Here is an 18,228-nt window from a genome sequence, read left to right on the forward strand (position 1 = left end):
CAAAGCCTAAGGTGATGACCATCTGTCCCTGTATAAGCTAGGCTAGAAACAGGGGGACAGCAGAAAGCCTGGGGACAAAGTCCCCTTCCCCGGCACACATATTGTGTACTCTGCACCAGGGAAACCTCTAGGAGGCCTAGAGACCAGGGACCATGTACTTCAGGGGAGAGGCCATAGGACTTGAGGTTTTACAGAGAAAAGCTGAGGGCAGCCCAGTCAGGGGAAATGTGTAGCCATAGTGCTGATAAGGAAAGGCCTTTTAACCTGCTGTGGTCAGCTCTTCCTGTGTGCTTGGGCCCCTTACTGGAAGGCCCCAATTGAGGAGGGGGGAGCTAGATAGACAGACACATACATACAAAAATTGCTCTTGATGTGAGGTACTATTCATACCAGGTCCTCAAGAGCCCCAAGCTTCTTCAGTGAGCATGAACCCATATGCCCAACAGTAATCTTGCCTCTCCTCCATCCAGCCTGAGGTTAATACAGGGCCTAGAAACTACTAGGTCCTCCTCACCTTTTCATTCTCTGCCTTCCCTTTATCCCCAAGATACCTCCAAAGCAAGTTCTTTCTCTAGTGAGTAGTCCAGGGAGAAGATGACTTCAAACTAGAGAGTAGGAAAAGTTAGGATTGTCCTCTCAATTAACAGACACCATTTTCTGAATAGTCTCTGCTTGGTAGAGGGTGAGCAGCCATTTGTCAATCCATCCCACAAATATTTCTGGCTCTGGGGCACAACTGAGAATACTAGTGCTACTGTTCCATGATAACTTATTATGTATCGCCGGGCAGTGGTGGCGCACGCCTTTAATCCCAGCACTCGGGAGGCAGAGACAGGCGGATCTCTGTGAGTTCGAGACCAGCCTGGTCTACAAAGGGAGTTCCAGGACAGGCTCCAAAGCTACAGAGAAACCCTGTCTCGAAAAACCAAAAAAAAAAAAAAAAAAAAAAAAAAACTTATTATGTATCAAGCATTAAGGGATTTACCAAAGCAAATCAAGCCAGAACAGTAGAATCCTTTAATCAATTCTCCAGCTAATAAAAGAGGGTCCAGAAAGAAGAATCACTTGCCCAGGAGTGGTACCTGATCCAGTATAGCTTATAACAGACATGAGGGTCATCCAGAAACTAAAAACAGACCTAGAAAGAACTCAAGGAGTCCTTGGGACCACCACCATTTCACAGATCAGAAAACAGTCTAAGAGCCACACAGCAGTTATAAACTGGGCCAGAACTAAAAGTCAAATCTTTGGCTTCCCAGCAATTTTCCCTGGAAGACAGAACCTCTGGTGCGGGAAGAGAACAGGTCACACTCCTGTCTCCCTTCAAGTTGGTATGAGATTTCACATTTACTCGTTTGGACAAAGATTCATAGCCACAAGGGACTCAAAGATCTAGCTCAGGCTTAGTAGACAATATTTAGAAATTATTAATTCCACCCTGGCACAGTAGTACATGTCTATAATCCCAGCACTTGGGAGGCAGAAGCAGGTGGATCTCAAAGTTTGGGTCCAACCTGGTCTACACAGACCGAACAGCCAGGACTAACAGAGACCCAGTCTCAAAAAATGACTAATTCTTGGTGGCTGGAGAGATAGCTCAGAGGTTAAGGCCCTGAGTTCAATTCCTAGTAACCACAAGGTAACTTACCAAACATCTATAATGGGATTTGGTGCCCTCTTCTGTCATGCAGGTATACATGCAGGTAGAACACTGTATACATAACAAATAAATCTTGAAAAAAAAATTACTAATTCTTAGCTGTAAATAGTGTCTCACACTTATAATCTTAGCTCTTAGGAGGCTGAAACAGGATTATTCCAAGTTTCAGGTTACCTTGGACTAGAGAGTGAGACTGTCTCAAAAAAAAAGAATTTTTCTAGTTTTGACAGCTGTACAGAAACCAATACAGGGCTGGAGAGATGGCTCAGCGGTTAAGAGCATTGCCTGCTCTTCCAAAGGTCCTGAGTTCAATTCCCGGCAACCACATGGTGGCTCACAACCATCTGTAATGGGGTCTGGTGCCCTCTTCTGGCCTGCAGACATACACACAGACATAATATTGCATACACAATAAATTAATAAATAAATATTTAAAAAAAAAAAAAAAAAAAAAAAAAAAAAAAAAAAGAAACCAATACAGACACATCTGTTAAAGAAACATACAGAAGCCAGGTGGTGGTGGCTCACGCCTTTAATCCTAGCACTTGGGAGGCAGAGGTAGACAGGTCTCTGTGAGTTCGAGGACAGCCTGGGTTACAGAGTTCCAGGACAGGCTCCAAAGCTACAGAGAAACCCTGCCTCGAAAACCAAAAAACAACAGAAATATTTATGAATGAAATGATCCTGTGTTAAGTTGTACTGTAAAAACACTGCTTCAGGGAAGTGAGAAAGAGTGGGCAGGGTAGTTATAAAGTAAGGCTATCTATCTGTGTGTTAATGAGTGTGTGTGTGTGTGGTTTCTTTTTTTGAGATAGGGTTTCTCTGTGTAACAGTCCTCGCTGTCCTGGAACTTGCTCTGTAGACAGGCTGGCCTCGAACTCACGGAGATCTGCCCATGTCTGCCTCCCAGATTAAAGGTTTGTGCAACCCCCACCCAGCTGTGTTAATGACTTTTTGAAGCTAGATGAAGAGTCTGAAAGGGCTCACTATTTTCTCTACTTTTGTGCAAGGTAAAAGAAAAAAAAACCCTAATATAGAAACCTATAAAGATCTAGGTTTTTTTTTTTTAAACAAGACAAAATATACTTGGCTGGCTTGTAACACGCTACATAGACCAGGCTGACCTTGAACTCACTGAGATCCACCTGCCTCTGCCTCCTGCATGCTGGGATTAAGGGCGTGCTTCAACATGCCCAGTTTCACAAAAGAGGCACAAGCACAAACACAGAATAGAGACCTTCCCCAACACACCACACCACACCACAGAAAACTCTGGGTACAAACTCTTACATACCAAAGTGACAACGTAATATGGTTAACCTAGATATAAAATCCTGACTACCACATACTTTTTGTGTAACCCTAGGCAAGCCACTTCCCACTTCTGAGACACCTTTCTCATCTGACAAGTAGAAGCAACATCAGTCCCCACATTCACCTACACTGTGGGATAATAAAAGGGTTTCCAGGCCAGGCGGTGGCGCACACCTTTAATCCCAGCACTCGGAAGGCAGAGACAGTTGGATCTCTGAGTTCGAGGCCAACTTGGTCTACAGAGTTGAGTTCCATGGCAGGCTCCAGAGCTACACAGAGAAACCCTATCCTGAAAAACAAAGAAAAGGGGCGGGGGGTGCTGGGGTTTCCATGCCAGGTGGTGACTGCTCAACCCTTTAATCCCAGCACTTGGGAGGCAGAGGTAGGCTGATCTCTAGGTTCAAGGCTAGTATGATTTACAGGGCAGCCAAGACTACATGCAGAGAACCCTGTCTCAAAAACAAACAAAAACATGGATAGATGGATGGATGGGTTTCCAGTAGTGTTAAGTCTCTAAGTGATGTCACTTTATCACTACTATTGCTGTTATTATTCACTCAACACAATCTATGACAAGAGGCCAAACGCTAACATTAGGTTCATGCCTGGCTATCCTAAAATACCAACTAGTTAACTCTGCTGAAATTCTGTCTCAGGGGCTGCTGACAACAGGGACACAGCTCAGAGGTATCTTTAAAGCCCCACAGCCCGCAGGACCAAGGCAGAGACTCACCTACAGCCCGGAATAAACAGGCACCATCCTCCTTCATCTGTTTGATGATGAAGCCTTTCTTGTCCCGTAAGGCCTTTTCAAACCAGTGTTCCTGCTGGAGGAAACAGTGGGAGGTCAGCAACAGGGAAAACCCATACCCAGGGAAGCCTGTACCTCTTCCCCAGGATCCTGTCCTCAATTCCTGAGAGGCCTGATGATTGGCAAAAAAGGATACTGGGAAATTCACAGCCCTTCTTGACTACTCTGTAACCAAAATGCAAGAGATTCAGTCACTGGACAAGAACAAGACTTAATCCCAGAGAGGTCCCAGATCCCCTAGAAATAGAAACTTCATCTGCTTTCAGATCCCTGCTCTAGATATTGCAAGACCTGGCCCAGGCAGCCAGAGGCCTGGACCCCCTAAGTCCTTAAATGAAGAATGTGGTTCTCTATCAAGTTCACTCAGGGAAGATGCTAAAGAAGCCTATAAACATCTGGGAAATTCTAAAATATATTTTGTAAGGCAGAAAGTGAGCCAACTATGATATCAAGTGTGTCCAAATACACTTACATGTACATTTACACAAGTCTCTACATATGTATAGTACAAAATGGAAAAAAGTAGACAATAAAATATAATCCTAAGTATTCATGCTATGCTATAGGTGATTTTTCTTAACCTCCTTTCCCAATAAGATTCACTATTCTTCATCTAAAATTCCAAATCCCTAAATGTTTTAAACATCAAGGGACTTCAAACAATACAGAAATCCCAAAGTCTTAATCTAATGTCCCATCATAACCTGAAGAGAACTGACATACAACCAGATGGCCTACTTGAGGGTGAAGACTGAAACACTGTCACAAAGAAACATTCAGGCATGTGATCCTGAGGTACTGCTCTAACCTCTGCTAAAGTATTATATAATCAAAGTATAAACACCAGGAGACTTTGCCAAATTCTGAATAGTTTCTAAATTCCAAATTACATTTGATCCCAAAGGTTTGGTTAAGTGAACCTATACAAACTCATACCTCCAAATTAAAATAATAGTAATGACCTTGACAGCTTAAGACATTTCCATTTCAAAATGAAGCAGAAGCAGATCTTTCTCAGGCTCCTCCTGCCCTCTACTGGTTGCCAGAAGCAGACAGCCTGACCCAGCAACAGGGCTGTACAACAGAATGTGAAGCCTATTCCTAGGGGGCATTACCCTACTGAGGAACTTATAGGATCCCTGCTAAAAGGGCCATTTTTGTACCCCACTACAGGCAATGGGTATACTCCATCCCATAAAAAAACAGGAGAGCTCTCTGGCAGAGTGGGCACAGTAACTGGAGGTTTAAAGACCTGGTTTTCTTCTGTTGTTATTGATTGTTGGAGACAGGGTTCTCTGTGAGGTCCTGGCTGTCCTGGAACGCGATCTGTAAAAAAGCCCTGGTTTTCAACCCAGCCAGCTTCATTACTGTACTGTTTCCTGGTTGTAGGAAGCTGCCTAAGCTTGTCATACCAGCTATAAACATGGGAAGCATTTGATGTACTTGACACATCTGTCAAGAACTCAGGACTTTAGTCAGGACCTAAAGAGGCTCTGTAATAACATATACTGGTTTAGTGGTTACTAAACATAAAAGAGAAGAGACCAGCATAAAGAGATGATGTACAATAGAGATACCCTCAGAAAGTCTTAGGTGGTGGCTTGACAGAGAATGAAGAAGGACAAGAGAAGACCTAGCCAGCCTCACCCTCAGGTCCCACCACATCAGGAAGGTGTGGCTTCATTTGCAGAGATGACAAACGCACCTATAAGCCTTTAATGTGCTTCCCTGGGCAGCACAAACACACCTGTTTATGCACAACCTTCCAGTAGCCCAGGTGCTCCTCCCACCCTGGAGTCTGTGCACTAGTATACTAGCTAGTTACTCCAAGTTCATCCTTGCTCACACTGTCAGCCATTTCCCAGAACCACAAAGCCTAGACCATCAAGGGGTTTCCAGAAGAGGAACTTCTAACTCTAACTCCACACCTGATAAAGGGGAGAGTTAAGAGGGAGAACAGCATCCTCCCAAATATGGGAGGAAGATAGAAAAAAGGATGAGGGGAGAAATGGGGCTTCTAGTTAATCATCTCCCAAAATATGAGTCACCATAAACTGGACAGTGAGAGGACTGAAAAATGAAAGAGATTTGTCTCTGTCTTGATAAACTAGGGGAGGGGCAGAGAAATAGACAATGACTACACACAATATGAGTGGCACTGCAAAACAGATGAACACTCCCTTGCTTTTATGAAACGGAAAGAGACCTTACTCTGACATTAAGGCTGGCGCTTGAGTTAAGTATTAATACCCCAAAACCTCCAGAAATGCCTGATAACTGGATGAGAAAGTCATTTCTGCCTCTAAGCATCAGAGATGGTCAGAGCCTGGCAATGTGTACAGCAGAGCAAAGATACAAGCAAGACTAGGCAGCTATGCAGGGAAGACAGGAAGGATGAACTCATATTAGCTGAGTGCTTTGCCCCATGCCAGGTACCAGATACAAAGGTGACCTCATTTAATTGTCCTCACCACAACCCAAGTGGCAGGAAGCATTATCCACATCTTACAAAGGCAGAAAGGAACTACGGTTTGGGTACTAGCAAAGTCTAGTAGTATAGCAGCAACACAGTATGTGCCATGAGCAGTGACACACACCTGGCAGCAAGTCCTGGGGGAATTCTCGCTTGTCCCTAAAACTAAAGGAAACCTGAACAGACAGTCCTTTTGCATAAGTGGGGTGTAGGTCCTAAAGAACTAAATGTCATCTAGGCCTGCATCTAGAGGATGGACCACTAAGCAATCACTGGCCTTAGTACCCATTTTAAAATGCTAGGGCTCTAACTTCTAACTCTCTTTCCATCCCTCTCCCACTTTGGGAAGAAAATGTTTAGGAAGTACTGGAGTGCTGGAAAATAGTTAACAACCAGTAGGTTTAATTGGCATTGATGTCCTGACCTGAAAAGATCAAGTCACAAACCCTGAACTTTACAAGTTCAAGGCCAAACCTGGAGCAGAGAGTCTCTCCCTATCTAGAGATAGTGTCCTTTGCAAAAGGACTGGACAATGCTCTCCTTCAGGAAGTTCTCACATAGGTTTACATCACCACCATGATCACACAGGCTGGAGTCTCGGGCTGAATAAAAAGGGCAAAAGGAAAAAACAAGTTGAACATCAGTATTCTTTACTTCCCTGACACAACATGACCAGCCTCATATTCCCCACTGCCATGCCTTGCCCACTGTGATGAACTGTATCTCCAAGATAAACCTCATGTCAGGTATTGTTACAGCAACAAGAGAAAAGTAATAAAGTTGATACCCAGAAGTGGAGCCACTGCTGTGAATACCTGATCACACAAATCTGTAGGCATCTGGAGGTGGTTTGCAGGAAGAATTTGGAAGGGTTTGATTGAGTGCTGAAGTAAAGCTTAACAGCATATTCTGGTGGGAATGTGGAATAAAAGACTACAGACAAAAATGTGAACAATACTGTCCTGGTCAAGAAGATCTCAGCTAGGTACAAGGACTAAAGGCCGTTTTACCTTCTGGCAAAATAATCTGGCTCATTTCTGCCCACCTGATCATTTGAGTGAGGCTGAATTCAAAAGTTAAGAGCTAAGTTGCTTGGAGGAAATCTGAAGTCAGCATAACCTCTAGGCTGTAGTATACTTACTACTTACTATGGTCATTACTTATTGCATTAATCTATTGAGAAAGCACAAAACATATAAGACATGGAAAGGGTACAGTCTGGTGAAGAAAAGAGCATCAACCAGGTTTAAGTTTTAACTGGCTATAGTGGCTCATGTTTATAATTCTAATGCTTGGGAGATAGAGCCAAGAGACTCAGCAGTTCAGAGTCAGCCTTGGCTATGTAAGATTCTGCCTCAAAAAAATTTAAGGACAGGCGGCTGGAGAGATGGCTCAGAGGTAAAGAACACTGGCTACTATTCCAGAGGTCCTGAGTTCAATTCCCAGCAACCATATGGTGGCTCACAACCATCTGTAATAAGATCTGGTGCCTCTTCTGTACTGTAGGATACATGCAGGAAGAACCCTGTATACATAATAAAAAAATCTTAAAAAGTTAAGGACATAAACACACAGTTTGACAAGAAAAGGAGCTAGAAGTGTAATGAAATTTGTGCAATTAAGGAAAATCTTAAACTCTATATGGTATCGAGGAAAAGACCCTACCTAGGAAAGGCTCCAGGCTATAAAACTGAAAACTAGGTTGAAAAACATTATTTGAAAGGATAATGCCCAAAAAGCAGTTTCTAGACCAGTGGTTCTCAACCTTCCTAATGCTGCAACCCTTTAATACAGTTCCTCATGTTGTGGTGACCCCAACCATAAAATTATTTTCAATGCTACTTCATAACTGTAATTTTGCTATGGTTATAAATCAGATATGCAGGATATCTGATATGTGACCCCTAAAGGGGTCAGAACCTACAGACTGAGAACTGCTGCTCTACCATAAAATGCAGAAAACACTCTAGAGAGGTGTACATACAGTCTTCCACCAAGGTTTCAGAAAGCCAATGAAACCAGGTAATGTGTGGCAGGGTCAGATTTCCTGCAATAAGGCCCCAAGAAGCCATTTTATGAAGTTATGGAGGTGATGCCAACTTGCAATGGTGACCTCAAGTATATTGGAGATGCCAGAAACATCAGCCAAGGAAAGCTTTAGACATGGAGTAAAACTGACTCAAGATAGAGCTACATACAGCCAAAGCATCAGAGCTGAGGGGTACAACTACCAAGCTTGTTGGATACATATGGTGTCATCAACTGCAGTTTCAGTCTGGCTTTCATCTAATCTTTCCTTGCTAACACATCCCTATTCCTCTCTTCTGGAATGGGAATGTTTGCTCAGTGCCATTGTATTGCTTTACTTCTGGTCCTCAATGCCTTACAGCCATCTCAAGATAAAAGAGTAAAACATTAATATTTAAAATTAACAGGTTTGGGTACCTCACTGTCAATTCAAAGAAGTTTAAAATTCCCTAGGAAACACACATCTTGGTGTGCCTTGGAGGGATGACATCATTTCATGGGCTTGGGGTCCTGTGCTGAATAAAAGGGGAAAAGGAGAAAGTTAACTGAATACTACCACTCATCTCCCTCCCTGCTTCCTGACTGCAGACACAATGAGACCAGCTGCCCCACACTCCTGCCACCAGACTCACTATATCCCCTCAAACTGTAAGTTACAATAAACAATAAACTCTTCTCTTCCTTGGTTTTTTTTTTGTTTTTGTTTTTGTTTTTGAGACAGGGTTTTGAGCTCTGGATATCCTAGAACTCACTCTGTAGACCAGATTGGCCTTGAACTCACAGAGAACTGTCAGTCCCTGTCTCCTGAGTGCTGGGATTAAAAACGTGAGCCAGGGGGCTGGAGAGATGGCTCAGTGGCTAAGAGCATTGCCTGCTCTTCCAAAGGTCCTGAGTTCAATTCCCAGCAACCACATGTGCTCACAACCATCTGCAATGAGCTTTGGTGCCCTCTTCTAACCTGCAAGAATAACATGCAGGCAGAACACTGAATACATAAAAAATCTTTAAAAAAAATAAATAAAAAAATAAAAATAAAAATGTGAGCCACCACTGCCCAGTTTAAGTTGCTTTTGTCACCAGAAAAGTAACTAATACAACTGTCTTTAGAGAGAAAGGAGATTTAATACAGAAAAGAAAACCACACACATACACATAGAGAAAGCAATGTAAAGACAGAGGCAGAGATTGGAGTGATGCAGTTATCAGAAGCTGAAAAGGTCTAGATTCTCTCCTAGACCCCCTGGAGGATGCTCAGTAAGTACCGACACCTTGATTTTGGCCTAGTGAAACCCATTTTAAATTTCTGACCACCAAAACTGAAGCGGAAGATACCTGTTGTTCTAAGCCACAGTCCAGTTATTTGTCGTAACAGCCAAAGGCCATTAATACATCCTCCTTGTAGTAACCCTTTGGTATGTGAGCTCTAGAACTTTGTGGCTGTCAGACAACATAGCATGGCTCCCATTCTGCACCATCCACCTACCTAAAGAGGGGGTTAAAATTAAAAAGCAGTAGGGGTCTGGAATCCTCCCTCTCAGCCTGGGAAGTTGCTGACCCAGCCTGTGGGTAAAAGAGCTGCCAATAAAGGGGGAAGGGTGCAGGAAAGGATGGCAACGGCATTGGACAGATGTCTTCTCAGCGCCCATGGCCAAGAGGTGTTTAGTATTCCAGGCCTCCCAGCTTTGTCCCAGCAAGCTCGGAGCCAACACCACCCCCTCACCCGAAACACTCAGGAACACTGGCCCTGCTCCAGGGGTAATAAACACCGGCAATCTATCCAATGAGAAACACGGACATACTGCTTCTCAAGACCCACACAAGCCCACCAAAATAGAAGAAAGAGAAAGACCCCCCTCCAACCTGTTCCTGGACCACTGAGGGACTAAAAAACCCAAGATCCTATTATTTGGTGATAAAAACAAAGTACTGATATATGCTATCCCATGTATGTGCCTGGAATACAGGCTAACTAAAAAAAAAAAAAAAAAAGGAAAATTACAAGGACTACATCACTATATGATTCTGCTCTGCTTGTGTCAGAATAGTTGATCAGTCCAGACAAATTAGTGGGTTGCCAGGGGCTGGAAAGAGATGAAGGAATTGGGGGTAGGGGTTAAAAGGTATAAAGGGTTCTATGACATTAAAAAAAAAAACATTCTAAAGCTGACTGATGACAGAAGTACGATTCTATGGATTTCTTGAAAACCATTAAATTGTACACTTTTTATTTTGGCTATCTTAAAATCTCAACACTATAGCTCAGGCTGGTGTCAAACTCTTGGCAATCCTCTTGCCTCAGTTTCCCAAATGATGGGAATATAGGTATTAGCCATCACATTCAGAAAACTGTGTACATGAGTTTCATCACAATAAAACTGTTAAACACAAAACCACCAAAGAACCTACAGCATCTACCAGGAAGAAAGAAGTTCAACACTGGCTGCAACATTATAGCACATCTGCTAAAAGGTTAACATCTGCAGAGTCAAGGCTCCCACATAAAATTCCATAAAGGACAGAAGAGTGTAAAACAGGAAATTAAAGGCAAGATTATAACTATCTTCAAAGCAATGAGTCCAACCACTCTCCTCATCACTACCTATTTAATAGGTAGAGAAATCAAGATCCAAGCCGGGTGTGGTAGTGAATTCCTTTAATCTTAATACCTAGGAGGCAAAGGCAGGCAGAACTCTGAGTTGGAGGCCAGCCTGGTCTACAGAGTGAGTTCCAGGACATCCAGAGCTACCCAGAGAAACCCTGTCTAGAAAAAAAATGGAGAGAGAAAGAAAGAATGAAAGACCCTGAAAGGGAACTCTGCAAAGACCACAGAAAAGTTTAATATAGAAAAAGGACTCAGATCCATGTTGCCAGGTCAGAGACCACATGCTGCTTCCTTACCAGCCAACCACCCAATTCCAGGTGGGCAAGCTTCTAAATGTGAAGAGATGGATCCTATTGACGGACAAAGCCTCTTGGGAAGAAAACAAGATGGTACTGGGGCAAAATATTCACCCTGAGCAAAAAGAACCAGCCAAGATGGTTAAGATATTTATACTCTAATAACCCTCATGAATTTTTTGCCCTAAAATGTGAGTTCTACAATCATAAAACCAGTTCAACAGTTAACACTAGAGTTTGAAATCAAGCCTACCTGGCTCCAAATCCCAAATTCTTTCCACATACAACTGTGGAACTTCATAGCTGGCTACAACATTGCCACCCATTATCGTTAAGCCTCATACCAAATCCTACTCATCAAACCTCTATGACTGGGGAAGAAGTAAGGAAGAAAAAGAAGCTCCTCTTCAAAGAACACCTATTATTCACTATCAACTTCAGGTATAAGGAGCTTTGAAACCCCAAAAACAAAGCTAACTGGCAATGCATCAGCACATGAGCAAGAGAGTAAGGAAGGAAACTGCAGAGAGAAGCAGAAGCTATGCAGACTGAGAAGTAGGATCCACACACTGACTACACTGCTAAGCCTAGCATCTTCCACTATCTCAGCATGTATGCCCCTTTCTCCAAGATCTCTGTGAGGTCTCTCCTAGCTCAGGATGCTTACAAGCCAGTTTTCAGTGGACAGGCTCTCAGCAAGGTGACCATGCCAAAGGGAACCCTCTGGCATCATCTCCCCAGCACCCTGACCCCAGGTACCTGGAGAACCCTAAAGGGAACATGAATATATATTCATAGAACTGGAACCAGATTCACCACCCAAACTAATCATCATCCCCTTCTGTCAGTATCAAACTAGCCCCTGAGTTATAAACATCTTCAGCAACAGTTGTGGGCCAAGATTAGGGTAGCAGAACCATTCTCGCTTCTTCTCATCCCCAAAAGGCTCAATGTTTGGCCAGGAAAGGCAGCAAGAAAAGGAGGAGCTCTATCTTCCCTTTGTCCCACAGCAGAACAGAAAGCCTCTCCCCTGTCATAGGTAAGAGTAAGTTTTAGGAGTCCATCAGATCTTACTTCCAAGTTCTTATGAGGACGAATATAAGGGCAGAACTGCAAACTGCCTTTTGCATCTCCATAAACAACATACCTTCTCTGTCCCCGGAACAAAGAATGTATAGCTCTGTAAGGGGCAAACAGACTTTACAAGAATCAGGGATTCATAACTCCCAGACCTGACATCTGTGAATCCAGATGATTTGTTCCGTCAGAAATGATAAGAAAGGAACAAGAACAGTAGATTTGAGACCACACTCTGTTCTCTGAAAAATAGAAAAAAATGTGACAAAGGAAATGGATGTGAGAGAAATTATCAGGACCATTGAAGTAGGAAGCAACAAATGAAATGAGTCAGAATCTCTACCAGTTTGAGGGATGCCTCAGGCTTCTGGGCCCAGGATCTGACAACCTTGTAGGCTCTGACCTGAGGGCAAAGAACTGTTATGAAAAGAACACCCAGGTCCTCTCTGTTCAAAGGAAGAAGCCTCTCGCCATACTCACGATGACTTCACATCCTCTCCTTGGTAAGAAAGAATCACCTGAGATGTTGGGAGGAGAGCTGCATGCCTAAGCAAGGACGCAGGCCTCAGTCCCCAAGGCAAAGAACCTCTTGACCCTGAGAGAAATGTTTCAGAGGTAAGAGGCCCAAGCTGCCAATGTCCCTGAGCCTCAAGTTCTCCCCAAAGAGAATCTTATGTTCCTAAAAGACTCCTATGAAGAATATACTTAGAATCTAAGGAGTAGAACAATCCCTCAAACAACAGATGTGATGCTGAAAGCCCTTGGAAAGAGACTAAGTTCCTGTTCCTCAGGGACCTATAATCATGCCCAAAAGAAAGTGCCACAACTCAGTCCTGGTGGGAAATGTCATCCTGTCTCTAAAGAGCACCTCAAATTCCTTGAGCAGGAACTTCAGACATTAGCTCTTGAATGAGTCTTTAGGAGTATGAATATGAAGCTCCTGTTCCTAAGAAAACTCTCATGTCCTTCACAGAAAAGAAAGCCTCAGGCCTTGGAAGGCAGGTTTAGAAGCAGAACTCTGACACACCTCTGGGTCTCCAAACTGTCCATGCCCTGAGGCTGGAGTTTCCAAAGCAGGGATTGGACAGGGCCCAGAGGTTCTAGGACCTCATCTGCAAAGTCAATAGGTGAGAGTTCTCCAGGGGAGATGGAGCTCTTCCTGAGAGAAGCCTCGGGTTTTTTTCCAAGAAACTTAATCTGTGTTTAGTGACTTGCGAGTTTTTATTTCCCTGAGAGATTAACAGCTCAACCCCTGGGGAATCAGAGAAGTCTTTAGATTCACTGAAGGGGGAAGATGGGATATTGACTCCCTGAAGTGAATTTCAATCAGTAAGACATATATCCTTAGGGGAATATATGACTCCCCCAAGAGCAAAGACACCAGTCTGAATGAAAGCATGTCCTAAGAGCTCTTCTTGCCTGAAACATCTAGAAGTGTCACACTCCTGAAGAGACCACAGGCCCAGTCTGTAAAACCCCAGACCATAAGCAAAGAGGTCTTTGTCTTTACATCAAGATCAACCAAAGTTCTGAGTCTCATTCATTTGAAGAAAGGCTCAGGTCCGTGACTGAATGGTGGGGTGGAGGCAAAGAACACATCTCCGAGATGAAATCTAGACCCTGGTCTCCAAGGACACAGGTATCAGTCCACTGATAGAAAATACAAGCCAATGTCACTCAGAAAGGGTATGAGACAGGAAGTCTCTGGTCCTAGGTATTGGTTTCAGCCTTTGTCTCCAAGGGTTAGAGAACTTTATTTCCTGGAAGAAGTTTCACATCCCTGGAGGGATGCTTTGAAAATCACTACCTACAGGTGTGAGAGTTTACTCTAAACCCTCAATTCTACAAGGAGGTGGTCTAGGTCCTTCAATAGATGCTTGACACTCCCGAGGAGGTCACGGGCATGGCTGGTCAACAGACCTGTCAACTCTGCAAAGGCGAAAAGGGTCCTTCCTACATGAAGAATATCAGATTCTTTAAAGTTTTAGGTTTCTTGGGTATGCTTAGACCTTATCTTTAAGTACACTTCCTTGTCTGAGTTGTTTGGAGAGAAAAATCTCAGACTCGTCCCCCCCCCCAAAAAAAAACGCTCTTAAAGTCACTGACCCAAAGTCCCTTAGCAAGACCTGAGATCTCCAACCTACCTGTGACTCCTGGGGCCTTCCAACCATCAGTCATGCAGATGAGACCCCAGGACCAGGACTGACAAGTATGGGGTGCAAAAGAGCTCCAAGTTCTCATCTAGAAGTATCTTAGCGTACTTAGGGCCCCTAATACTGTCTTTGAAGCGGGGGAATGAGGTTTCATCATGCCTTCTCCACCAGATCAGGTTCAGCAACAAGACCTAAATTTCTAGGACCAATCTGAAACAACACTTCCTTAGGTCCTTTTCAGTCTGGCGGACTCCCGTGCTCTCACCTTCCAGCCCTTACCTGTTCCACAGTGGCAGGATCCATGGCCTCGATTCGTGCCGCGGCAGCTTCATATTCGTCTTCACTGTTGTAGCCTGCTCCGACCTCTTCACGCTCCGGACTGCCCCCGCCAACTGCGCCAACGCCGGGAGCTTGACGCCGCCGCTTGCTGTGCCCCGGGCCCGAGCAGCAGCCGCCCACGCCCACAGCACCACCCACGCCCACCACCACCCCTGCCGCGCCCACCCCCGCAGTTGCCGCACCAAGAGCGTCACCAGGACCGCCGCCGGGGCCACCAGGGCCCCCACAAGGAGGTGGAGAAGCCTGCTGTGGCCGAGGGCCCGCCACTGCACCAGGCGGCACGGCTAGTGCCCAACGATGAAGAGCACCAGGCGGCCCCGGTAGTGGGCCCTGAGGTGGTGGTGAAGCCCGGGGACGAGCCCCCACGACGCCGGAGTCACGGTCGCGTTCTCCTCCACCCACGCCCGTGCCGCCGCCGCCCACGCCCACACCCCCACCGCGTCGAGGCGCTGGGGGCAGCGGCCCGGGCGGCGGCGGTTCGTTAGCCGGGTCAGTGTCGGGAGGTGGCGGCTTCTTTTTGGGGAGAATAGTCATGGCGGCACCGCCAAGTACCCCACAGCAAACCAGTCGCGGAGAACGCCGGGAGAGAACCCGGATGAGGGGGCTACTGTTGTGCGCGAAGCACGATGGGAACAGAGAGGCCTGGATAAAGAGACCGGCACACCGGTTCGAGAACCGTAGGCAGTACGCAGGTCACGCCCGGAGGAGATCCCGGATGTGAGGTCCAATAGGATGGTACAGAGACGAACTTGTTGTAGCTTTTTCTCCCTCCAAGTCCAGCCAAGCTTATTGCTACCTTGTTCCGGGATTCAGCTTCAAAGGAAACACAACCAAAACAAGCACCTCTTCGCCCCGCCCCTACACAGGTTCTTGAACTACCGGGTGGGGCCTCCCGGGCTATGCGCACGCGCAGCGGGACACAACCCGGTCTCTTTTACGGAAGTACGTGGGCAAAATCGTCGCCGCGGTCCCAACGGCACATGTCAACCAATTGAAGAAGCTGCGTAAAGCCTTGACAACACGCACGAGCCAATCAGGGATGAGCGCTCTCTCTCTCTCTCTCTCTCTCTCTCTCTCTCTCTCTCTCTCTCTCTCTCTCTCTCTCTCTCTCTCTCTCTCTCTCGTGTCCTCCGTCTCAAATTTCAAAGTCTGTAGCCGTGTTCCCAGCTTTTCTCGTCGGTTCCGTTCTGTTCTTTATTTCCTCCAAGGTCCTAACCCACAGGCAGCGGTACTATAAACAAACAAAATGGCGGGCCTCGCGAACAGTACACCCCGTTTCCTCAAGGAGCCCATCTGGAACTCAGAACACACTCATTGGAAACTATCAACATTCCCAGAGCGTATCATCCCCTCTGTCATCACGTCCGGTACTACCCACCTGTAAACCGGAAAAGGCGGCACCCTGCTTCACCCTGACAACAAACATAATCTTGCGGTGATTGGCTTAACGATTCTGCCCATCATTTCAGATCGGCCAACCGCTAGATAGACATGCACCCTACGGATAGTGTTTGGAGGAAAGACACGCCTTCTCTGTCACCTCCGCCTTCTTAGCCTCACGTTGACCTCCTCAAGCCCATGGCTATTGCGCAGGCGCGGAACAGCCTTTATCGCCACTTGCACCGCCCCCCCCCCCCATCCTAGTTTACTCAGGAAAAGAGAAAGTTTACAAATCAACACTGTCAGCAGCTAGTGTCTCCCAGTGGTGTTGGCAAAATCCTTGATATTGAGCAGCTAGAACGCTACTAGCGTGACCCTTAATGTTTGAGTATTTGGAGCAAGTTAGTTAACACCTGATCCATCCTCTATTTCTAGTTCTCTGTAAAACAGCAATAATTTCTGTGTTAGAAATTAATGCCAATAAATGGCCTGGTTCTGTGCATGGCGCACAGTAAGTGCTACATAAATTAGAATCTATGGTAATGTGGGAGAAGGATCCTGGACTTTGATTCCGTAGAAGGAAAACCTCGGTTCTAGGCACACATGGAAACTTTTGCAAATCATTGTCCCTTTTAAGATTTCCTATCCAAAGCGCAATATCAGCAATGGGTTATCATCGTTCTGGAAGTTCAGGCAGGACAATCAAGAGCTCAAAGCCAGGGGCTAAAAAGACAGCTAAGTGGTTAAGAGTATTTTCTCAGCCAGGTGGTGGTGGCGCACGCCTTTAATCCCAGCACTCAGGAGGCAGAGACAGAAAGATCTCTGTGAGTTCTAGGCCAGTATGATCTATAAGAGCTCATTCCAGGACAGTCACCAAAGCTCAAAGCTACACAGAGAAACCCAGTCTGAAAAAACCTGGGGGGGGGGGGGAGAGAGAGAGAGAACATGCATTTGCTCTTCCAGAGCAGTTTCAATTTCCAGCACCCACATGGTGGTTCACAACCATCTGAAACTCCAGTCCCAGGGATCTGAAAACCTCTTTTTGCCTCAGCCTGCTGTAGGCATGCTAGTGATGCAAACACATGCATGTAGACAAAACACCAATACATATAAAATAATTTTAAAGAGAGAGAGTTCAAGGCTAGCCAGGACTACATGGTGACCCTGTCTCCAACAAAAAATATTTTGGAGGAAACAGAAAGACCACCTAACCACCTCCCTTCAGATGCTAACCCTAACAGAAGCTTTTCTCCGAAAGGCATCAGTAATACGTGGGTACATACAGGTCCTAGTGATGTTTTCTGTTCCTGAGAAGACTCATATCTCCTGGGACTTCCGTATTCAGGGATTTCTGCCCAATGCTGATGAACATTATACCGACTTGTCTTATGGTTGTCTTTGGACACATATCTCATTGCCTACAGGATATCTGCTCAGCACTACCCGCCTAAAACTAGACTAGCCTTCATCCAATACTTAACTATATACCTGACATTGTAGTAAAAGCTTTCATGTGTCCTTTAATAGCAAAACAACCCCTCCACCAGTTATTACCCAAACCAGAAACCTGAGTCAAATTTGACAGCTTCCTCTTCTCCAATTCCCATTTGCCTGTCAATTCCAAGTCCTGCTAATTCTATCCCTGGAATTTCATGACTTTCTTTAGTTTGGCTTGGTTTGGTTTTGAGACAGAGTTTCTCTGTGTAGCTTTGGAAGACTGTCCTGGAATTTGCTCTGTAGACCAGGCTAGCCTCGAACTCACAGAGATCTGCCTGCCTCTGCTTCCCGAGCAACAACTTTTGAATTCTATTGCTATCAAAATAGGCAAGCCAACATCCCCTACCAAATGGACTATCACAAAAGTCCTTGACGGAGTCTCCTTCACTCAAGACTTTTTCTCCATAACTTTTACCTCATGGCCAAAATTATCCTTCTGAAATGGAAACTTAATGACTTCCCTGTTTCTGAGTCTTCAGTGGTCCCCCCTTATGCAAGGCCTTTTGCAACCTGTACTATCTACTTCCCTCCCTTCAGCCTTGCACCCTCCTTCCCAGTTAGACTGAACTACTTTCAGTTCCCCAAAGGCATTGAGCTC

General features: G+C 45.2%; 1 protein-coding gene across 5 annotated transcripts in view; it reads right to left on the reverse strand.

Annotated features, from left to right (window-relative positions):
* Window positions 1–16,103, reverse strand: part of LOC121442593 (OTU domain-containing protein 5) — a 30,772-nt gene extending 14,669 nt beyond the window's left edge. Inside the window, exons 1-3 of one of the 5 annotated variants that reach the window (XM_041644189.1) lie at window positions 14,936–16,102; window positions 14,694–14,806; window positions 3,708–3,801 (exon numbers count right to left, since the gene is read on the reverse strand). In XM_041644189.1, the coding sequence (XP_041500123.1) occupies window positions 3,708–3,801; window positions 14,694–14,806; window positions 14,936–15,287 (559 nt within the window). In that variant the 5' untranslated portion in view covers window positions 15,288–16,102. Of the gene's footprint in view, window positions 1–3,707; window positions 3,802–14,693 lie in introns of all 5 variants that reach the window. The other 4 variants (XM_041644190.1, XM_041644188.1, XM_041644186.1 and 1 more) reach the window with 4 other exon arrangements.
* Window positions 16,104–18,228: the final 2,125 nt, after the last annotated feature.

The sequence above is a fragment of the Microtus oregoni genome, unplaced genomic scaffold (assembly GCF_018167655.1).
Source record: "Microtus oregoni isolate MIOR12 unplaced genomic scaffold, Mior012 000092F_001, whole genome shotgun sequence".
Taxonomy (NCBI): Eukaryota; Metazoa; Chordata; class Mammalia; order Rodentia; family Cricetidae; genus Microtus; species Microtus oregoni.